This window comes from Pan paniscus, chromosome 1 (genome assembly GCF_029289425.2).
Source record: "Pan paniscus chromosome 1, NHGRI_mPanPan1-v2.0_pri, whole genome shotgun sequence".
Taxonomy (NCBI): Eukaryota; Metazoa; Chordata; class Mammalia; order Primates; family Hominidae; genus Pan; species Pan paniscus.
The window spans coordinates 163208541-163232780 of record NC_073249.2 but is presented as its reverse complement, the minus strand read 5'-3'; the positions used below and the strand labels follow the sequence as shown (position 1 = coordinate 163232780).

The 24240-nt window shown below is 41.1% G+C and overlaps 1 protein-coding gene across 1 annotated transcript in view; it reads left to right on the top strand.

The window, feature by feature from the left end:
* PGM1 (phosphoglucomutase 1) overlaps nucleotides 1-24240 on the top strand; it is a 69213-nt gene that overhangs the window by 29914 nt on the left and 15059 nt on the right. The window contains exons 2-7 of the mRNA XM_003809143.6: nucleotides 8510-8672; nucleotides 9026-9172; nucleotides 10759-10884; nucleotides 13906-14096; nucleotides 15311-15465; nucleotides 17764-17879. Coding sequence (XP_003809191.4) covers nucleotides 8510-8672; nucleotides 9026-9172; nucleotides 10759-10884; nucleotides 13906-14096; nucleotides 15311-15465; nucleotides 17764-17879 — 898 coding nt within the window. The remainder of the gene's footprint in view (nucleotides 1-8509; nucleotides 8673-9025; nucleotides 9173-10758; nucleotides 10885-13905; nucleotides 14097-15310; nucleotides 15466-17763; nucleotides 17880-24240) is intronic.

Here is a 24240-nt window from a genome sequence, read left to right as displayed (position 1 = left end):
ACAGTAACGTTTCTGAAGATGAAGTTCAACCTTTGCTGGAGAGCTAAAACAAATGAGTTTTTTAATAGCTGCCCCACTTAGTCTGAGTTTCTTAGGAAGCTTAATGTTTTTAATGTCTCTTCTTTTTTACTATACTTCACAGTCCATCTAACATTGCTGCTTCTGGTAATATTTTTATATGGGGTTGAGTTCTATAGTGTTCATAAAATTATGATCAGGCCCATTTTTAGAATAGAAGCTTTTCTAGGGCAAGGATTATGTTCTTTTGGTATAGTTTTGCATATTGACAAACACCATGCCTGGCATGTGTCGTTGCTTAAAATGTTGCTCTCATAGTTCTGCCCTCAGAAAGAACTTCACCGAGAGACTGGGAGGCTGCCAGCAGAGACTATGCTGGAGTGTGGTGTATTATGTGGACAGAGAGGCTTTGGTAGGGGATGTGGGAATATCCTTGTGCCCAAGTACCCCCAAATTTACCCTGGGATTTCAAGATCTCATTAAGAAAACTACCAATTACGTGGTTGGCTGCTCTGTTATTCCAATGAAAAGATTATTGGAATGATATTTTATAAATCTGGATCTATTATCGGATATGTCAAGACACACATGCCAGCCTAATTCACAAGCCCATATAAAACCAGGGAAAACTTGGCACAGAACTTACAAAATAGGAATTTAAAAAATCATTTATAGTACGTTGAAAAACAGTGGTTATGTAAACTGTTAATAAAGCATGCTTGCTTTTTCAATTAATTTCTAAAGAATTTGACTTTTAAAAACAAATTAAAAGCCCAAAATAAGCTATAAAAAGTAGTCGTCTTTTGGCTGACTGGTTTTCAACGTAATAGATGTGTTTTGTGAATTGTGTTAATGTTATGTCTCGAGGTATTTCCTGCACATGGGCCAGGCCCATTTGTCATTTGAAGGGGCTCTCTTGCCAGTGGCCTACTTTCTGCTCGTGAGCCTGTTATTCCTGCTGGTCTTGTGCAGAGCAGCACCGGAACACAGCGGCATTCTTGACAGAGGGCAGTTGGCAGCTACCAGTGCCTGTCTACTTTCGGATGCTACTTGACAAGTTAGTATAAAAAGACTCAGATTTTGTTGCTCAAGGGATGATTCACTTTTCCCTTCAAAACCTTAATTCCTCAGTGCATGCTTGGTCTGTTGTCCAGGCTGGAATACAATGGCACGATCTTAGCTCACTGCAACCTCAGCCTCCCAGGTTCAAGCAATTCTCCTGCCTCAGCCTCCCAAGTAGCTGTGACTACGGGTGCACGCCACCATGCCTGGCTAATTTTTGTATTTTTAGCAGAGACAGGGTTTCACCATGTTGAACAGACTGATCTCGAACTCCTGACCTCAGGTGATCTGCCCACTTTGGCCTCCCAAAGTGCTGGGATTACAGGTGTGAGCCACCATGCCTGGCCGAGAACACACATGTATGTATTTAAATAGATCATTAATAAAATCTCAGGGATCAAATGGAATTAGATATGAAATTTATTTAGGTAAAATGTTTTTAAACATCCTAGTTTCTTCAAATACAAAGGACTTAAACTGCTTCCCTAAAAACATTTTATTAAAAGTCAAGTATGCTTAAAACTGAGAAAATGTTAAAAACGAATCTCATGTTCATATTATTTTTCTAAATAAAAACTCGATCCAACCCTGTGTACTCAGAAAAACATATGTATATTTTTTCCGTGTTTTGCTTACATTTTTAAGGACTTGGTGCATCCTCACGCCTGTTTTTTTGTATATTCAAAAGAATGACCAAGCTGTTGGTTATTCAGGGCAACTTTGGAGGTATCTGTTCTTCTAGAACTGAACACTGTTTTCTTAAATCTTTGGTGGCCAATGAATAAATCTGTTAGATAATTTTTTTCCTGATAGATTGCATGTGTGAAGTAAAAATAATTTCTTAGGTTTCAAAATGACAGTGATGTAAGAAAACCAGGGGTAAATTAAGCTCCCTCACTTCCATTTTAAGATTGACCTTTAACTTGCTAGGTGGCATGGGGCAACTTTAGCTGCAGATGGCCTTCTCAGAGATGAATGCCCAGAGAGGCTCTGGTTTAAGGGGTGGCAGGAGCAGTGAGAGCCACACCAGGGTGTCTTGTTCACAAATCTGCTTCGTGGGACTGCATTTGCCCTCTTTGCCTGGGCTCTGAGAGTGGAGCCTGTCAGCCACCTGGTGTTTACAGCTGAAGTTGGCTGCATGCAGCACTCCTTGGAGCTATCTCTACCCTAACAGGGAAATGAGACAAAAATAATTGAAGGGTATTTGGCTTGGTTAAGTGGGCAGAAGTGTCCTCATCAAAACAACTTTGAAGACCTGCTTTGTGTGTGGGTGCGAGTGGGTGTGTGGCCCTTAACTTGTTCACAAGGGACAACAACAACAAGGAATTAACCAAGCTTTCTCATTGAGAGTGATCGTCCAGGCAAACCCTCTATTTTAGTTACTCATACGACACTGTTGCAGCTTCAGGTTGGACAGACCTATTTTGGAGTCCCTTGACTGCTTTCTGGACACCCTCACTGAGCCAGTCGGTGGAAGTGAAGGATGAGTGATTTTGAAGAATGGATTTCTGGGACATATAGAAAAATGGAAGAAGGTCCTCTCCCTCTGTTGACTTTTGCTACAGCTCCCTACCATGATCAGAAACCAGGAACAAGTGGATTACGGAAGAAAACCTATTATTTTGAGGAAAAGCCATGCTATCTGGAGAATTTCATCCAGAGTATATTCTTTTCCATAGACCTAAAAGATCGCCAGGGATCATCACTGGTGGTTGGTGGAGATGGGCGGTACTTTAATAAATCAGCAATAGAAACAATAGTGCAGATGGCAGCTGCCAATGGGGTGGGTATATGATAAGTATTATGTTTCTGGCTCTCCAAATAACCTTAATTTTACAGAAGTATACAAACGTACAAGGATTTATATGTGGTATACACTTCAATTCTACTAACATCCAGCTAAGTTTCATTGTAACTTCAGTGATTGTATATTGTGAAAATACTTCAGAAATTACATTAGCCACACTGGGATACAGGAATGTTAAGTTCAGCTTCTTAGGTATTATGCTGTGTTCTGTTGCTTGACAAAGTACCTGTTGCTTTTTAGACATTTAAAGCACACTCCCAGTCTTAAGCTGTTTTATCTACATTCTAACTAGCTTCAAGGGGCACCCTGTCCTATGTAAGAGGGCTCTACTGAATGGTGGAGAGAAGAGGATTTTGTTTTCTTTCAATGGCTTTCTTGTTGAAGTTCAGTCACTTGTCAAACAGGAAAACAAAAGCCAGGGCATGCTGTTGTTTATGGATCCTGGTAGTCACGCAGAAATGCTAGGAGGAGGTTGGAAAATGTTAGGTGTGAGCCTTTTGAGAGGACCTGTTACAGGGGCACCTGCTTATAATGACCTTGGACACAAAGAAGCCGTGTGCATGGTGAATTTGTGCAGCAGGGTAGAGATAATAACTCCTGTAAGACTATAGTATGAGGCGGCTCTGCTAAACCTCTGCATCGTGAAAAACCGTGTTGGCTGGATTAAGCAAATGAGAAGGAATATTGTACCAGAAAGCATTGATCTTGATAATCTAACAATTCATGCAGCCCACTGGTTTCCAGGAAGGTGGGCATCAGGACATTGATGTTTTTACTCTGCAAATTCCTCAGTGGGACCAGAAATACATTTTTAGTGTTTTAGATAATGATTAGCAATTAGTTGGAGCACATAGTCCTTCAGTACCTGCAAATTTAAAAATCTGGTGTATTTCTTTTCTGGAAGAGATTCTGATTCTTGCAAGATAAAATGTAGTATTGCAACTAAGTGTGTTAGACATTCATTTTCAGTGTATTTTCAAAATATGCTGAGCAGGTATGTTTGCAGAAGCAAAATTAAAGCAAAACAAAATAAAATGTACCACCACACTAAATTTTAAAGTGTTTGTAGATCCTGTTGTTTATAATTAGAGTTTTCCTGATACTCAGTTTCAGAATCTGAATGCCTCTCATGTAAAAGTTGCTGATAAAGCACTCAAATATGAAATTATTATGAAGCATACACATTTTTAAGATAAAATGTGACATGCCATAAATTTTTTCTTTGAGGAGAGCTGCAAAGGGAACAGTATTAAGATGCTTTTAATCTTTTGAGAGGGAACAAATGGAACATTATTTCTCCACATATATCTAGACTGTTGAGTGGATCTGGTACACTGTCCCCTTTGCTGTGATATATTTGGCTCCATTTCATTTTTGTGTGGAGCTGAAGAATGTGGAAGAAGTGGTAGGAATATGTAATTCAGGCACACCCTACAGACTTTCTCAGATTTGCCCTCTGAAGGTTTGCTAAATAATACATTTAAATGATAATTGACTAAATATGGTAGCTGCCTATTTGTTAGAGCTGTTGGCAGCCCAAGCAATATTTTCAAGTCTTTTCAAGGTAAGCTTAGAGGTGAGAGCCACCTTATTAAAAATAGCACTGCATTTAAAACAGTCATGCTAACCAACTGAATTGCTTAAAATATTAGTGGACTGGATAAAGCACTTCAATCGGATGAGCTTTAAACCTGTGAAATTCTAAAGGGTTTGATTTCTTCTCTTTCTAACATATCCTAAATTCTGACTGTTTTAACATGCCTTTGATCTTGGGTGGGACTGCAGGGTGGAAATCTAAAGGAAGGATAATTATCGCCACAGATTTTGACAAAAGTCAGTGCTCCTTTCTCATTTTCTTTAATACCCACTGTGCCCATAAGCTGATTCTTGGAGGGCTTTTCAGCCCACGGAGCTAAATGGAGATCATTTTACTTTTTTTCCCTTTACCATACTTTATCTGGTGCATTTATGGGTTATAAGTTTCTCTTCATTTTTTATTTACCTAGAGCTCTCTGCTTTTAAAGGACGTTTTATTGCACAAAATAAGATATTGACGGGTCCCTTTTAGAATATTGATATCTCATTCAGTCCCCAGAGCTCTAAACTGAGAGGTAAGTTTACAGGTAAGAGCAGGACCCATGTGCATGATTACAGGACAAAGAAAATGGAACTTGTTTTTTAAATAACCTAAGAAAATACCAAGCCCTGTTTTCAATTAAAAGGAATATTTAAAGTTTACTCCCTGCCATGTTTGACTATTAGATGTTTGGAGAACAATGAGGTACCCGTTTTGGTGGGGAGGCATGAGTTTTAAGGAAGGAAGTCGTGGGAAAGGAAGGCAGGCAGGGGAGGCCATTTGAGGATGGACCCTTAGTGCCTGGCTGAGGGGGTTATCTCTAACTTGGGAGCCAGGAAAGGTAAAATGTACATAACATCAGATTTACCATTTTAACCATTTTCAGTGTATGGTTCCCTGGCATTAATTACACTCACAATGTTGTACAACCATCACCACTATCCATCTCCAGAGCCTTTTTTAAAAATCATCCCATACAGAAACTCTGTACCCGTTACGCAATCATTCCCCATTTCCACTCCCACCAGCCTCTGGTAACCTCTGTACTGCTTTCTGTCTTGATGAATTTGCCTGTTCTAGTTACCTCATAGAAGCAGAATCAGACAATCCTTGTCCTTTTGCATCTGGCTTATTTCACTTAGCATGATGTTTTCCAGCCTTATCCGGGCTGTAGAATGTGTCAGAATTTTATTCCCTTTTTTTAAGTTAAAAAATATTTATCCTTATGACCTGGCAGTCACATGAGAAAAAAAAAGAAAAAAATTATCCTATATATGTCCTTCCAATCACATCCATATCTGTAGATGGCAATGTCATCTTTGAGTACAGTTACAAATTCTTTAAAAAGTTTTAGTTGTGGTAAAAACATATAATAAAATTTACCGCCTTAACCATTTTTAGGTGTATGGTTCAGTGATGGTAACAAAACATTGTTGTGCAACATATCTCTAGAAATTTTTCATCTTGCCAAACGGAAAGTCTATGTCCATTGAACAACTCCCCATCTTTCCCTCTTCTGAGCCCCTGGCAACCACCATTGTACTTTGTGTTTCTATGGTGTTGACTTCTTTAAATACCTCATGTAAGTGGAATCATACAGCATTTGTGTTTTGTGACAAATGCTGTATGACAAATTTCACTTAGCATAATGTCCTCAAGGTTCATCCATCTTGTGGCATATGGCAGGACCCCCCCCACACACACACTTTTAAGGCTGAATAATATTCCACTGTATGTATACACAATATTTTGTTTATCCATTCACTTGATGATAGACGTTAGCGTTCTTTCCACCCTTTGACTTTTGTAATACTGCTGTGAAATTTGGTGTTTAAGTGTCTGTCTGCGTCCTGCTTTCAATTCTTCAGGTATATACCTAGAAGTGGAATTTCTGGGAGGGTTTTGGAGTCAGAAAAGGGACACAGAATTATGATTTAGAAAGATGAACTAGATGGGTTTGAGTAGGTCAGATGGATCCAGCCAGGGTCGAGTAAGAGAGATTCATGTGGGACAGAGGCAGGGGAGATTGAGTTAGGAGCTGTTGCAGTGGTCCAGGCATCTTTAAGGGAAGGAGGGTAATAGAGCAGTGTCTCTCCTGTATCAGATCGAGAGCAATATTCCTGAGGATGATTCCCAAGAAAGAGCCTGATCTGGAAGGGGAGTTCTTCCACCAGATGTACCTCTTCTTGGGCTCGAGAGAGAAGCTACCTTGCTTCTATCTCTCAACTTTCCTTCTTACTCTTACCCCTGGCATAATTCCCTCAGCCTGGAACCATTGCAAATCTCACCATAAGGAATGGTAGAATTAAGAGGTGACATGGGTGGTGTAGCTTAATATCATCAGCCTCTCCTTCCACACCAAATACAATCTATATAAAAATTGGTATGCTTGGTGTGTAAATACAACTCGACAAGCCACCCCTAAACCCCTCCTATGGACATTCTGGAACTGCCTGAACATAGGCTTTTATTCTCATCACAACCACACCTGGAAACTGCTGGAAGGTGAAATGTCACTGTGTTGAGTCAGGACGTTTCAATACTTTCCCCCACCATGGCCGCTAATGTGCTGTGTGGCCTTGTCATGTCATCTACGCCAGTGTCTGCCATAGTACCTTTCCATTAATGCTTGTTATTATTGCTGCTGGATGGAGGCAAGAATGAATGAATGGGCAGGATCATGATAACTCTGGACCTCAGCTTCTTCATGTTTGCAGTGGTACTTGGGAGGAGCAAATGTGGGAATGGATCAAAAGTACCATGGGATGTAGAAAGCACTCTGTAGCTCAGTAACAATCATCGGTATTGATTCCACACTATCTGCAGGTTCCTGTAGTCTAAAAAGCAGCCTACTGACGGCATCCACCCTGGTGGTTACCATTTCCTGGGGAAGGCAGGATATAACCAATATATTAGGGGAGCTACAACAAAAATTGTTCGGAGATCGACATATGAGAGCCAAGAGGTAACTGAAAGGAACGAGCTGCTCCCTGCGAGGTGGTTGGTAGTGGAGTGGTTGACGGTTTTCAATGGGCTATGGAAGGGTGGCAGAGCCAACAGTCCCAGAGAAACTCTCCCCAGGGAATCCAGGTATCTCACGGACATTTTCAACATTAGAAACACATCTTCCACCATCAAGTTGTTTCTTCAATCATGTTTATCTTGGGTGAAGCAAAAAGAAATAACAAATGGAAAATGTAAAAAAATCCCTGCTTTTTAAGAGGAACCGACAGCACCTCAACCTTCTTTTCCAACTTGAATTATGTTGAAACAGATATAAATTACTGTCATTTTAGCAAAAAAGATTTAGGAGCAGTACTGATACCATCTGTAAGAGATATGGGAAGGTAAGTTAAGAATGCAACAGAAGTCCCATCTGTCGCCCTTTCATGTAGGTCGTTCTGACTGGTTTACTCAGGAATAACTCCAGCATTCTTGTCTTAGGCCCAGGAGGTAACCCAGGTACACTGTAACAGAAGTAGGTGTGTCTTGCTTTGAGGAAACCCACTATATGAAAAAGCCAAGCTTGACTGGAAAGATAAATTGATGAGTCATTTTTCAATAATCGTGATATAAAATTTGCCCTTTTTACTTTAAAAAAGCCTTCTCTTTGGGTAGAATCCCTTTAATTAGCTAAACCTTTTCTTTTCTCCTGTTGTGGATTGAAAGTATGATTGAATTGGATAAAAATGTGGGTTTTCTCATATTCTTTCAATGCATCCAAATTGTGACCCCGATCTGGAAAGGCTCTTTTTAATATGCTGTGTTTTCATGCTGGAGCCTTACAGCACACACAGACCACACACTTCTAAAACTACAAAGTCCCGAAAACCATCTGAAGGAATTTGTTCAACATTGCTGATTCTACTTTAGTAATATGGTGGAGACATCCAAGCTGTAGATTTTTATTAAATAAAATCTTTTCTTGTCCAACGGATTATTACTATTATTTTTTTGTCCATCTGCCTGTTGTCTTGTTGTTGTTTCTGAGCTGTGACTCTGGATGTATTGATGTTAAAGAGTGTGTTCTGGATTTCTTCTCCTAGATCGGTCGCTTGGTTATTGGACAGAATGGAATCCTCTCCACCCCTGCTGTATCTTGCATCATTAGAAAAATCAAAGCCATTGGTGGGATCATTCTGACAGCCAGTCACAACCCAGGGGGCCCCAATGGAGATTTTGGAATCAAATTCAATATTTCTAATGGAGGTGAGTTTGCTGTCATTTTGAGTCAGGTAAGTTTACATTCAGTAGGACAAACCAATACCTGGAGCCTTGGGAGACCAGGGTTTTGGTTCTGATCCTTTGCAGGGGGTAGGGAGGTGCTCTTTGCTTCATTTCAGTGACAGTGAAATGCTTCTCATTTGACTATACCTGAATATGAAGAGCCATGCGCAAATCTTCCTTAACATGATATTTTCTTTTAGAAAAATCCTGCTACTTTGCTGACTGAATGATGAAATGGTAGATGTGCTAGTGAAGAGGAACTGATGAGCTTTGGATTCTTTGTATTTCCATGTCAGCTGCACGAAGTGACCCACTGTTTGCTGTTTGGTTTCCAGGTCCTGCTCCAGAAGCAATAACTGATAAAATTTTCCAAATCAGCAAGACAATTGAAGAATATGCAGTTTGCCCTGACCTGAAAGTAGACCTTGGTGTTCTGGGAAAGCAGCAGTTTGACTTGGAAAATAAGTTCAAACCCTTCACAGGCATGTTTACTTTCCTCCTCTTCCTGCCCACTCCTATTTCCAAGTTGAGCGATTTTCCTTTCAACGTTTTCGTAGAGGGTCTTCAGCTTTGGAAAGATTTCCGTGAGTGCTCTGTAAGCTTTGCAAGTGTTAGTTAATTAACAAGTCTGGAATTAGGTTTGGGAGTCCAGAGACCTGGGCTCCCTGGGCCCTGCCAGGGATCAGCTGCATGACATCGGGTAAGTCATTTCCAGCACTCTAGGCCTCAGTTTTCATGCCTTGACTAGAAGACCTGCAGGATTACATTCATAGTTAACTTTTATTGACCTAGTTAACTTTTATTGACCTCTTGCTACATGCCAAGGTCTTTACACACGTTAATCCATTTTATTCTCACAGTAGATCTGTCAGGGCAGCACTGTCAGCATTCACTATTACAGATGAGGAAACAAAGGCTGAGAGAGATTAAGTAACAGGCTCAAGGTCACAGTCAGTGAATTGCAAAACCAGGATTTCAACTCAGGTTTGAATGATTCGCAAGACTACACTTTCCATTTTAGTTTTCCTCATTCAGTAAAATCATTCAGACTATTTTTGGGGGACCAAATTGCAACTCCCCACATAGGCAGCTGTGGCTAACATTTTGTTGTTGAATTATTGTAATAATTGACAGAATAAATATTTATGAAAGTATTCAGATTAATAAAATGAGGATGAGATGATTGGCAATGAACTTGCATTTTGACTTTGCCCTAACATGTTTTCTTTCTTCTGGATTGCAACTTTATGGAATGCATTTTATTAGTCATTTAGTTCCTGGCTAAAGGATGAATTGCATTTTTTTGTTTGAACCTACTCAGGGAGAGCTGACAATTGCATCCTAACAAAGATAAAGTGACACTTTGATCATCTCAAAGACATTCTTGAGGTTCAGAAGATACCAGTAGAGAGTTTCTTAAATTCTTCATATTTTGAAAATGTTCAGAATCCCTGAATATCCAGCAGTTTTGAAAATGTTCAGAAGCCCTGAATATCCAACAAGAACAACAATACTAAGTTCTTATATTTATATAAGTTTTATTTTTGTTTTATTCCTTAAGCAGTACCTGTGAAAAGTGATTCATTAAAAAATTTCATTTTCCACTTAGTACCATTAAGTCTTGATGACAATGGACTTGGAAAAAGAAAAGGAAAGAAAAGTGGGGAATTACATTTTCTGCTCTCTATAACACCAAAACACACCTCTCAAGATGACGAATGGGGAAGCACTGTGGTGGCATAGCAGAATTTGTACAACCTCTGTTGAAAATCCCCTTTGTGCTCATCCAAGCTGTGTGGGCAAGTTTCTTAACCCTTCACACGTTGAGTTTCCTCATCTATCAAATAGGACTAATAACATTTACCTCTCAGGAAAATTGTTAGTATTGGATAAGGATTGGTAGTATTAGATAGTATCGGATATCACTTAACAGTCGTATTATTGGAGCTGTTCAATAATTGTCCTTTTAAAATAGCAATAGCAGGTTTACAGCAATATAGTCACATCAGAATATAATATTTCTAAATGTGTTTAATCCTACCATCTTTTAATGTTCTTGTTCTCACAGTGGAAATTGTGGATTCGGTAGAAGCTTATGCTACAATGCTGAGAAGCATCTTTGATTTCAGTGCACTGAAAGAACTACTTTCTGGGCCAAACCGACTGAAGATCCGTATTGATGCTATGCATGGAGGTATACAATCATTTCTTTTCAATTCCCATCTCTTGAGGATAGGAAGTTGCCCTCTTCTGTGTGTATCATGATGCTTCAACAAGCCTTTTCTCAAGTCTCTCTGATGGTTTTTAAATAGAGTTATTTTGCAACCAGAGCAATATTCACACAGATAAAAATCTAATTGTATGTAGCAAAAATAGTAGAGACACTCCTCGTGGTAAGCTTGTGTGAAGGTCAGTGTTCCCACATTAAGCATCAGGTTCTGAGTAACATGCAACTGCTGTTGTGGACTTTCCCTCCCCCTCAGAAGATACCTTACATTCTTGCTGCACGCCCCCATGTATTTCTGAGAGGACGGTCATTTGGGAGATGTGATAAACATACTCCTGAGCCCCACACCCCCACTCACCTGCCCCCACATGCTCCTTTTCTTAGAAGAGGGCAAGAGCAAGCTGAGGATTAAATTCAGGAACAACAGGATGTGTACAGCCCTCTCTTCTTCCTCTGTGGGTTGTGTGATCAGGTCCGTAGAGAGGGCAGCCATCGCTGTGAACCAGAACCACGAGGTTTTCTCAGACATGTAGGTATATGAGAATCCCTGAAACCTATACACATACATCTGCCTGGTTGGAGAAGCCTTTCTGCCTGCGACTGAACCCTTTTAGTGATGCAATTCGGGGATTCCTGTGACACTGCAAACCACAGAAAGTCTTCTCCTGGTGAACTAAAACCTTCCATCCTTGAAACTTCTCCCCTTGGGTCCTAGCTGGCCTCTGGACTCCCATAGAATGGATCTACTTCCTTACTCAGACAAAAGCGATTCTGTCATTTTAAACCATTCAACAGATGTGTATTGCATACCTGCAAAATGCATACCTGGGGAATAGGCAGGAACTGGGCAGATTACTTTCTTCAAAGAACGTGCAATGTTTGGGGAGATGAAGTGGGTAAAAAACTAATCCCAGGGTCAGGCGCGGTGGCTCACACCTGTAATCCCAACACTTTGAGAGGCCAAGGCAGGTGGATCATGGGGTCGGGAGTTCAAGACCAGCCTGAACAACATGGTGAAACCCCGTCTCTATAAAAGTCTCTATAAAAATACAAAAAATTAGTCGGGTGTGGTGGCACATGCCTGTAATCGCAGCTACTCAGGATGCTGAGGCAGGAGACTAGCTTGAATCTGGAAGGCGGAAGTTGTAGTGAGCGGAGATCACGCCACTGTCCCCCAGCCTGGGCGACAGAGCGAGACTCCGTCTCAAAAAAACAAAAAATCCCTAAAAAACTAACTCCTGCCAGGCCAACAAGATGAGAGTTGGAATTTCAAGTATTCTCTTTGGGGTTGGAAGAAGGCATAATTTGACTAGGTATAAACAAAGGTTTCCTGGAAGAAGTGGCATCCAACTCAGTTCTTATGAAAGAAAGATCTAGAGTGATGAAAAATCAAGCAATGGTCATTCTCATGGAGTCGGTGGCTGTGGCAAAGGCATGAAGGCTTAAAAATGGATGTCACATTAGGGAAACGAGAGGCCTGGGCTGGCTGGATAATGGGGCATGTGAGGAGGGCATTGGGTAAGAGGAGCTTCTCAGGAAGTAGACTACTTTTCTCCAGGTCTTTTGGCTGTTCCTCTAATGCTTTCGTTTCTATATCCCTCACAGCCCTGGCTGCCTTGGCCTCATTCTGTGGTGTGTCAGTAACCTGCTTAACAGGTGATGCCTCGTAGGACACATTTATTCTACAGTGTTATGACCTCTGGGGCATGTACTGTATTGGGATTAGTACCATCCTTGATGAAAATACTCTCTCAGCATTTCAGAGATGCGTGTTCTTGGTAGTTATATAAAATGTCACTGTAAACATATGTAACTGGCTTCTCCTGTCGTTTGTTGTTGGTGATGGGTTTTTTGTTTTCTTTTTTTTTGAGACGGAGTCTTGCCCTGTTGCCCAGGCTGGAGTGCAGTGGTGCAATCTCAGCTCATTTTAACCTCCGCCTCCGAAGTTCAAGCGATTCTCCTGCCTCAGCCTCCTGAGTAGCTGGGATTACAGGCGCCCGCCATCACGCCTGGCAAATCTTTGTGTATGCATGTGTGTGTCTGTGTGTGTGTGTGTGTGTGTGTGTGTGTGTGTGTGTGTGTGTGTGTGTATATATATATATATATATTTTTTTTTTTTTTAGTAGAGGCAGGGTCTCACCATGTTGGCTGGGCTGGTCTCAAACTCCTGACCTCATGTGATCTGTCTGCCTCAGCCTCCCAAAGTACTGAAATTACAGGTGTGAGCCACCGTACCTGGCCTGTTTGTGTTTTTTTAATCAGTTTGTCAGCTAGCTTGTCATAGTATAAAGATAACAGCTCTGAATCCCAATTCCCACTTTTCCTAGCCATGTAAGTTTGGGCAAATGTCTTTATCTCAGAACACCAGCATTCCAATGTATCTGTAAACTGCAGGTGATAATCATAATATAAACATTTATAACATATCTGCCAGGGACTATTCTCAGTACTTCATAGCTATTAACTCATTTAATCCTTACATCAATCCTGTTAAGTAGTTAGCATTACTACTGTCATTTTGCAGATGGAAGAGACTGAGGCACAGAGAGTTTAAATAACTTTCCCAAAATTATTATACAGCCAATGATTGGCAGAGCTGGGATTTGATCCCAGACACTCTGATTCCAGAGTCCAGGCTCTTAAGCTCTAAGCTGTACAACCTTCTGAGCTTTTCTGAAGGACTGAATGGGAAAGCACAGGTATACCGCAGGGCCTTTATAATGGTTGGTTTCCTTTCCTTTCCCCACTCTGCCCTTCATGAACTGGCCCCACCTTTTCCAACATAATCTCTCATTGTTCCTTTTTAGAGAACATTCTTCTCCAGTCAGGCGTATCTCTCCACTAGTCCCTGAACACATTTCACACATTCCTGTTGTTTCTCATGCCATTCTTCTCCCCAGAATGCATCCACCTCACCCCTGAATCCTCGCATACTTTAAGGAGTTTTATTTTCTGATTCTGCATACTTTTATTCCATGCTGTATATAGTTGTGGGACCGTATGTAAAGAAGATCCTCTGTGAAGAACTCGGTGCCCCTGCGAACTCGGCAGTTAACTGCGTTCCTCTGGAGGACTTTGGAGGCCACCACCCTGACCCCAACCTCACCTATGCAGCTGACCTGGTGGAGACCATGAAGTCAGGAGAGCATGATTTTGGGGCTGCCTTTGATGGAGATGGGGTGGGTATAAGTACATTTAAGTGAACTCTGGTGCAGGCCAGGCCTGATCCTGCAGATGGGGAAAAAAGTGGGCTGCTTCTGCCAGACCCAGGGAGTAACTGTTAAGGATCCCTCATTCTGACCCGAGGTTAGAACTAAATTATTAGAAGCCCCTCTTGAACAGGAATAGGAGTCATTGAAATGAAACCCACACGTTTAATTTCAGACATCCATACTTGCTAACAATGGCACGATGATTAGGTTCTGATTATGATAGAATGACTGGTATTTCCTGAGCTGGGTGAGTTCTAGATGCCTGTCTTAAGGTGGGTTTCTGCTCTCAACCAGCAGCTGGCTACTTATTTAATCTCTGGACAAGATTTTGGTCTTATAATACACCCATTCATTCATTCACATGAGCTGAATATTGAAGCTGTAATTTCATTGCCTATATGAAGATGATATTGAGAGAATTGACATTTTAATCATTCTCTACAATTAAAATGTTTAGAAATAAGCTGTTTTATTTACAAGGGTGACTATGTACCAGACAAGGAAGAGATGTGTCTTAGGTTTATATCCCTGGTATCTCACTGATGGTAGGCACTATATACATTTACTTAGTTGAAAATATATTTTTGTTGTTGCTAGTGTTACCATTAGCTAGAATCCACTGTTTCCTGAAAAATGATTTTTCCCTTATCAAAATGTTGGGAAATTAAAGGGGTTCCAGCAGACATTATTCTGTAGTACATCTTTGTGATGAGTGCATGCTGGGAGGGTTTTTTGGCCACCCTCCCAGTTACTGTGGTACACAGACTGTGGTACACAGTTTACCCAGTAGACCTACCAAACTATGTAAACAGCCAATATTTCTTCTCTCATTGCATTTTCCCCTCCCCTGGGAAAAAGATGATTGGTTCCAGAGTCTGAAAAAAGTCTAGGAGGTTAAAGTTAGCTGGCCTCTGGAGGGAGAACAGAGGACTCAGCTCAAAAGGAGGTTGTGCTTGGACTTTAATTGAAAACAGTTTTAACTCTTTGGCATGGAGGTGCCTTTGGCGCAATGGTACTGTATAAACCCATTGAAAATAAAACCCAGTGTTAAAAATGCAGTATGGAAAAGAGATCAATTTCAAATTTTATAGTTTTACATTTTATAAAACCCCCATGAAAGATAGTTTGATTTCTTATAGTTTGATTAAAAGGTCTTTCTTTGATCCTCTCTTCTCCCCAAGGATCGAAACATGATTCTGGGCAAGCATGGGTTCTTTGTGAACCCTTCAGACTCTGTGGCTGTCATTGCTGCCAACATCTTCAGCATTCCGTATTTCCAGCAGACTGGGGTCCGCGGCTTTGCACGGAGCATGCCCACGAGTGGTGCTCTGGACCGGTAGGTGTCTCCATTCCCTTGGCCTTCCTGTCTCAGGTCGTCCCAGTCTTCACCGTACCCTTCACTGTGCCTGGAACACGTGTCCTTCCCTTTCAGCATGGGCATCTGATGCATAGAGTGTGCTGAGCGATTCTTGTGTGAGGGGATGGGTGGCTTTTTCTGGATTCAATGCCCCTCTCCGCACTCCCTTGGCACCCTGGGCCTCCTCCTCCTGGCACTTACCACACTGTGTTCTAGTAGCTGTTTTCTTGATGGGCTGCCCTGCTAGACTGTATACTTCTGCAGAGAAAGGACTGTTTTGTTCACCATCCTGGACTCTGCCTGACCATAGTGTGCTGGCACATAGTAGGACAAACACACACACACACATACATGTATAATTTTTTAAAGTTAATGAATAGTTGAGTGTTAATGAATAACAATGGAAGTACTCAAGACATCATTCTGGAGGATCACTTTCCTTTTGCAGTGTGCACAGAGTGTGGGTGAAAGAGCAGTTTGAAGTAATTTTAGAGTTTCAACGACTGGATCGCTCTTGCCCACACAAACACAGTGAATGTTTATATATCACTTCATTGTACAAAGGCTTTGAGGTGGCTTCTTAGATCACACTTAAAAAGTTGAAAAATGAAAGTCATAACAGATGAGGACCAGGGAAAACATTAGTTAGAATATGTCAGGTGTGCAGGAAATGTGTGATGAATAAAAGGTAAAGAATGAATGAATGAATAAAAGGTCTAGGCCAGGGAGGAAAGTGGGCTGTAATATATCTCTAGGCTCTTATAATAATAGCTGATGTTTATTGAACATTACTTTGTTGTAGACACTAAATATTTTGCATGTTTTAATTCATTTACTTCTCAGATGAACCCCATGAGGTAAATGCTGTATTTAACACCATTTTTCTGGTGGGAAAACCAAAGGACGAAGAAGTAACTTACCTGAGGTCACCCAGCTGGTAAATGGCTGACTCAGGATTTGAACCCAGAGCCTTTGCTCCCACTCATTGGGCCATGCAGTTGTTTTCTGTAGAGGGGAGATGGTTATAGAATTGGTGCTGACTCTGCTTCAGCTAACAAGAAAATAGCCACCAATATCCATATAGTGGTTTGTAGTTTGTATAGTGTTTTTTTACATTCACCATCTCAATTGATCCTCACAGCAGACCTCATTTTAAGGAAGAGGAAATGGAAAGTCAGGGAAGTTAACAGTCTTGTCCAAGATCTCACCACCAAATTAGAGCTAGCATTTGAGCCCAGCACGTCTACCATCAGGTCCTGCATTTGAAATTATGAGCTGGTTTGAGGTCACACTATCATACGTTAGGCCTGTCAGGTCCTGGAATACCTTCTATGTCATCCAAGAACAGTGTAATTCCAATTTTTGGAAAAATTGATAATCCACATATAGAATCACAATTGAAGTACCTCATTACCCAGATAAAAGTTTATTGTACTTTCATAGTTTTCAAAATCATAGATTTGATTTTTCCTCAAATATCAGAATGCAAAGCTGACATTGCTTTCCTGGAAATAAGGCAAACATTCTGGGAAGCAAATCTCGCTCAAACAGTGAATGGAACTTATCAGGTAACTTTTCATGTTCAAAGGGAAAGGAATTTTTTTTTTTAAGTCACTCAGAGGTTTTAAATAGTTTAAAGATACCTAGAGAGAAATAAAAGACGTGTTAGAAGGGAAGGGGAACCACTAATCAGTGTGGGTGAAGCCGGTACTTAGGGAAGATCCCACTGGGCGTTTCCCCTGGGGAGACTTCTGATGAGACAAAAGCAGCACTGACCAGAGAGCTGAATACTGGGCGGTCGGTCATCCTGGCTTTGTGACCTTGGTCTGATCACATAACATTCTGGGCCCTGTTTCCTTCTCTGTAAAATGCTAACTGCCCAGACCCAGTATGTCATGATTCTGTGATTACAGGTGCATCAAAACATCATTCTTCTCTTCTTTATAGATTGATTATAGATGCAGTCTGTATCCAAAATGTGGGTTTAAATAGCTTAAACAGCAGCCCTGAACATTTTACTACGGATGCTTCTTCTAAAATATTAAACTCCATGATCTGAATTAATTCTTTCTTCTTCCGCCTTCTCTGAATCCACATATAATAGCCCATTGTGCACAAGGTTTCTCTTATGATTTTCCACCAATCTTAGAATTATGTATGACTCTGAGAAATGCTAAATGGGACCCTTGATTACAATAACGATTGCCCTTTTCCGTCCCTCACATGGCTACGCTAACAGTCCTGCTGTGATGTAACTTTGATTTCATGCCTTTGAAGGGTGGCTAATGCTACAAAGATTGCTTTGTATGAGACCCCAACTGGCTGGAAGTTTTTTGGGAATTTGATGGACGCGAGCAAACTGTCCCTTTGTGGGGAAGAGAGCTTCGGGACCGGTAAGTCACACTCCTGTGCTAGCATTTTCCTCCCTGTAACCACTATTTCTAGTAAAAGCTTAGACTGCTAAAGTAGCACTGAAATACCAACGGTAGCCGATGTGTCCTAAATCAAGGCACAAATTATTTATAACCACCCTGATGAAATGTGCACATTTGAAAAGGGGTGAGCACATTCAGCCAGAAAGGCTAATTTTACTTTCAGAGGATCATATCGACTCAGACAGGAAGTTGGGGGGCCTCCTCGGCAGCGTGGTCATTGAGTCTGCAGGGATTAAACAGAGCGATAAACAGATTTTTCTTCCTTCGGTGGTCAAAGAAACCTTTATAAATGTTTTCATTTCTGAGAAGAAATACGGTGGAGCAAGTCGGTTTTTTGTTTTTATTTAAGAAGAGGTTTCAGCACAGCATTAAATCTTTCTCTTTTATAGGCCCAAGTTTTCTATAGCAGAGTAATCAAGGCTAAATGAAGGAAGACCATGAGGGTGGAACTAAGTTGCTAGGTGATCAAGAAATTAAAAATACATCATTGTGCCTGAGGATGTATGTGTAATTGTATTAATATTAGAGTGAAAGAAGGGTACATAGTATTCTCAGGGGATGACCCCAGACCTATAGACCTCACTCTCTGCACTCCCCTTCCTCCTCTCTGCTTGTCCAAATATTGACCCGAACTCCCACCTCCTTCACGACCTTCTCTGCTACCTCATGCTGCCTGTATCAGTCTCTCTTTCCTAAAAGTCTGTTCAGGTGTGTGGCCCTGTCCCATGTATCAGTCTCCGGCCAGGTTATAAGGTAGTTAAGTGACTGCATCTCTTCTCCTTTTATTCCCTCTACCCAGTATTTTTAAGTAAATGTGCTGATCTTGGTCCTATAGTACTCTACTGTCACCCTTTAGTGAAGAAAAGAAGATCAGAATCAAGCATTCTCTCAGCTTTGCAATTGAGTTGCAATTCATGCCAGGTTAAACAGAACAGAATACTGACTTCATTTCCTTTCCTATAAGTCTGGAGGTAGAGCAGGTAGAATGAGCTGCTAAATTGGAGGCACATATTTACAGAGTTCTAAGCAACTTGATATTTTCGAGAGTGGTAATATTCCTTGGCAATGAACTGCCTTGATAGAATTGGAAGGTATGAAGAAGGCTGGATGAGTCTTGGGGTTGAACAACTTCCACAACAAAGGCTAGACAGTTTCCCAAAGTTGTGGGTGTTTAAATCAGAGATTACAAGGCCACTGCTTAGTCCTTTTCTACTTCATATAATGGGCATGGTGCCATGCTATTCTGAGGGATACTACATGAATGCCCAATGAGCCTATGAGGTGGTCTTCTCCCATGAAACTCCCCACAGGGTCATCTAGTTCAGGCCTGGCATCAGTCATTCTTTATGAATGAAGATGTCTTTGAAGGCAGCAACTGTGTCAAAACCTTTGTTTTCCTGTTCCCCTGTACCAGTATCAGTGTTGAGCCTAGTGAAAAGATAAAAGTCTAGAGTCAGGTTTCCCAGAGCATGTGGGTATGTGGAAGAATACTAGTTCCATGAGAGGGTTCTAGGGGTCAAGAAAAATTGGAAAAATTGGACCACACTTCTCTGTTTTGGATATTCACAATGATATTAGCATTTGAAGATTCCAGAACATTCTGCCATAAAGAATCCTGTTAGTACAGTTTTGCCTAAATATAGTTTACCACTATATATAATAATTATGATGATATGATACAATATCATCACCACAATAATGATTATTATTATTATCATTTCGTAGTATGTACAGTAACTTCTTTTTCCACAGACCCATGTGGGAAGCCTTGGGCAAGAGGGATCAGAGCCCCAGAGCCAAGTAGGAATCCCTGGTGCTGACCCACAGGGAACAGGCCTGAAGACAGGATAGCACAAGCTGCTCCTCTTACACAACAGGCCTTCAAATACAAGAAGCAGCTCTCAGGTCCTTCCTTCTTCAGGCCGTCCATCTTTGTTTCCTCCAGTCATTCCTCATTTCACATTGTTTATAGACTCAGTGCCAGACTCTAGGTGCTTCTGAGTTTGCCAGTGCCACTCTTAGAAGGTGATGCCCAGAACTGAGCCCAAATCTTCCAGGGTTGGCCTGGCAAGTGAAGAGTGGGGTGGGATGATTATTTCTAGTGATTAGGACACTGTATTTTTCTTCACATAACTTTCTTTTATGTTAGTTTTTAGGAAGTTGCATAATACTGTTTAGCCCACGTAAGGTTGTGGGTAATTAAACCCTTAAAGTTTTTACCTAGAACTGTTTGCCAAGGGAAGTCTCTCATGTTATGTTTGTGGAATTGATTTCTTTGAACCAAAGTATTAGACTTTAGACTATTGTTAAAGTTTGTTCTCATTTATTAACACATTCAACAAACACCTAGTACCAATCATGGTTTTAGCTTCTCCTTGGTATATTTCATATCCAAAGAGACAATGCTCTTCATTATCATGAGGATAATCACAAGCTCTTTCTCTCTCTCTCTCTTCAAAAAAAGAAAATTTTTGTGTAATATTTCTGAGATAAACATTTAAACAGCCAGGCTGCATAGGCATAGATCGCTGTTGTGAACAAGTGCAGCTGGGCTTATTTAACTGAACTCCTGATCTTCTTATTTATAGAGGAGTTAATTTTTAGCAACCATGCCCCTTGCTAGTGAATGTTTCCAACAATTCTTTCATAGAGTTTCTCAGGGTAGACATTAGTGACTCTATGAACTTTGAAACATTTGAATTCTATAGCTTAATTGAGCACAGAGTGCTTTATTTCTGTATTTTTCCAGGCGATAGGAGAGACAATTTCTCAAAAACGTTTCCTTGACCTTTCAGAGTGGGCCAAATCCCCTGATTATTGGCTCTTGTGGCACCATGTACCTCTTCTTTGTTGTACTTGTTGCAGCTGTGATTTTACAATTACTTATGGTTATTTGATTAATGTCTGTTGGCTCCACTAGACTGTATATGCCATGAGGACAGAGATCTTATGTGTCTTATCCTGCATTGTGTCCCTCGAGCCTCCCGTAGAGCCCAGCATAGAACAGGTGCTCAGTAAACGCTTGTTGAATGAGTTCATGAACACTATTCACTTGGCACCTTCCATTTAGACAGATTCCTGCTATTGGAAAAGAAAGAACTTTAAAAGGTATCTGATGTAAATTCCTATATGATGCTGGAACCATAGTGACTGGTCACTGCTTTCTGGCTTAACCACCCACCTCAATGGGGAATCCACACCTCACCTCTTGCCGTAGTCTGGGACCCTCGTAATGACTCAACACCACTTCCACTCCACAGTCCAGGGTTGGGAACCCCAAGGTCTTTGCGGGAAGAAATGCACTTTTACAAAAGAAAAGAAGTTTGCTTGCAAAGAGGTGCAAAGGAGTCTACTAACTTCAGGACTGGTCCACCGAGTAAAACAAACCACTAGCATCTGCAGAACAATCTTGGAATATTACTAACATTATACATTAGTCTGTTTGTATACATTATACATTAGTCTGTTTGTGCTGGAGGAGCAGCAGCTTTCTCACCTGGATATGGTAACCACAGAAGCTAGGTCACTTACTTCTTCAGAGGTCAGCATTACAAACACCAGGGATAAATGGGGACCAGAACTGGACAGGATAAGCCTGTTGTTGTTTGTTGATCTCATGGTACAAAGCTGTTTTTTCTTCCTAACCGTGGATGATTATGTACATGTTTATACACAATGGTAGAGGGCAGACTGTCAGTTCCATCCCACCTTAGAATTGTTGGGACTTTGAAAGTGAAGTCACTGAATAGTATACAATACCATGCATTTGAACCCTTCCTCAGGAAAATAGGGGGCTTGGGAAAGAGTGATGGGAAACCAGGTTGATGATGAACTTGGTATCACTTAGAGATATGTAAGTTATGATCTGGTCAGGTCTAGAGGCTAGCAATATTTTTTCCCTGTCCTATCTTTAAAGGTTCTAGTGCTAATGCATCATACAGGAGTGATAACTTAAAGAAATACAGCATTAACACTTTGCAAATTTCTTTTAATTTTAGTTTCTTATGAAAAGTCCTTCATGTTTATACATTTTGCATTGATTCATTCCTCAAATATTTATTGAACTTTGATTTTATCCTGGATACTGAGTTAGACTCTGGGACACATGGTGAACAAGGCCTTCTCATAGAGGGCTCCATGAATTACAGGTGTGCAAAGCAATAGAAGGTGAAGTACAGGGGTACTTCGGGAGCTTTATTCTCAGGGTGCCTAACTTGGTTCTGTAGTGTAGGAGATCAGATTTTTTTTCTGGCTTTCTGCCCATTGTAACTTGCATAGCTACTGAGTACATTTCCCTGTAGGCAAAGCCCACAGGCGAAGATTGTAGCACCCCATGTCTGGGGATAGCCTAGACAGAATACGCCAGTAGAACTAGGCTTATACCCTAATTATAACTCACTCAGTTAAACTGTTACCTGCCTGTCTGTCTCCCTCACCTGTATGTCTGTGCTCGTCTGTGAGAGCAGGGGATACGCCTTGTGCATCTTGGTATCTTCTTATGTGCTTGGTACATGCTGGCACTGATTCACATTTGTTGAGTGTAAAGTGAAGTTTGTGTTAGGACAGAGTTCCTGCTTATCAGGCACTTAAACTATCTTCTTCCAAAGGCACCTTATGGAAAGGAAACCAAGTTCCAGGGGCAGTAATGAGGCAGGTCAGGCCTCATTGCTAAGTGGAAGGCCTGACAGTTCCTGGGGCCAGCCTCCTGGGGACTGGAGTGGTCTGGAAAAGGCTTTCTGAGGAGCTCACCTTCCTTTCCAAGTGAAGTTGTTTGTGCAGTGGAAGACCAAGAGGACAGGACTGCAGACACAGCAGGTCAGCTGAGCCTCCCAGCCAGTTAACTGGGGCCCGGCCATTCTTTGGGCAGACTGTCTTAACAACTGACTTTGGGCCAACCCCTGTTTGGGGAGTACAACTCATAGTCTAGGGTACGGCGTGATCACAGGGAGTGGTAGAAGCACAGAGGGCATGGGGAGGGCATCCTGGATAAGACTGAAGTTGAAAGTAATTGCAGGACATGTTAGCCAGGCTAGTAGGTGTATGTGGAATGGGCTTTCCAGGCAGTGAGAACTGTATGTTCAGGGGGCTGGAGGAGAGAGAGAAATTGACAGAAAAAGAAAGAGACAGACAGACACTGGTACTTTCAGGGAACTCCATGCAGCTGTTTTTCAGCTGTCATGCCCCCATCCTCAGGACTGTCACCTGGCAGGGGCAGAAGCCAGGACAGCTCCTGAGATGCCCATAGTGGTAAATGTAACCCAATCCCTAAACTGTTAGCTCTTGGCTCCCTCAGGAATGGTTGACATTTTTCTTGGCTGAGACCCAGGATGTGCCCTGGCTGAGCCGAGTATGTGCTTATCACAAGGTGCTGATTAGGCCGAAGTAAAGTGACAGGTGTTTGAAGATGCTGAAAGGGTAGAATTCCTGTCCCTGAGCGGAGCAAGGGTGAAGAGACCCAGTGCAAAACCCACCACTGTCTTTTGTGCCAGCTGGGACTAGAAGTCCTTGCCCAGAGTGTTTTACCTTTCTCACAGTTAAATGAGCTTGGCTTCATTCTCTTTCTAAAATTAAAACATAATGAAACAAGTAATTTATGTTCATTATGAGAAATAAGGAAGGAGGAAAAAAACACTAATCCCAGTGCCCAGAGGAAAGAGCATATTAGGTTATATTCTTCCATTTTCTTCTCCAATATGTACAATCAAGGAGCATTATTTTTAAAAGCATAATAAAGTCAGTGGAAAATGTAATAATTTTCCATAAAAGCCTTTTATTTTTCCCTTTATTCAAAACAGTATCTAGTAGTTACATTACACCTCACAATGTATAAACTATTTCTACTTGCTTTTTCGTAGTAATTTCTCACAGTTATGAGAGAGAAGTTAGCATTATTTCTGTTTTGCAGTTGAAGAAACTGAGGCTCAGAAAATGTGATTTGTCCAAATTCAAGTAGTTTACAAGTAACAGAGCCTCAAATTCAGGTTTATCTGATTCTTAAGTATCAAGCTTTATCTGCTGAGCCACAGAAAATGTGATTTGTCCAAATTCAAGTAGTTTACAAGTAACAGAGCCTCAAATTCAGGTTTATCTGATTCTTAAGTATCAAGCTTTATCTACTGAGCCACAACTGCAAAAAGAATAGCTTTAGAAACACGTACCTGCACCATTGGTATTTTCCACTGGAAACTTGGCATCATTCATCAGAACCCTGAAGAAAATGAAATTTGCTCCAACTTCCTGAGTATTAATTGAATTACCTGGAATTTTTGATACATCCAAGGTGATTAGTGATGAACCAGAATATCCAAAGAGGCTGAGG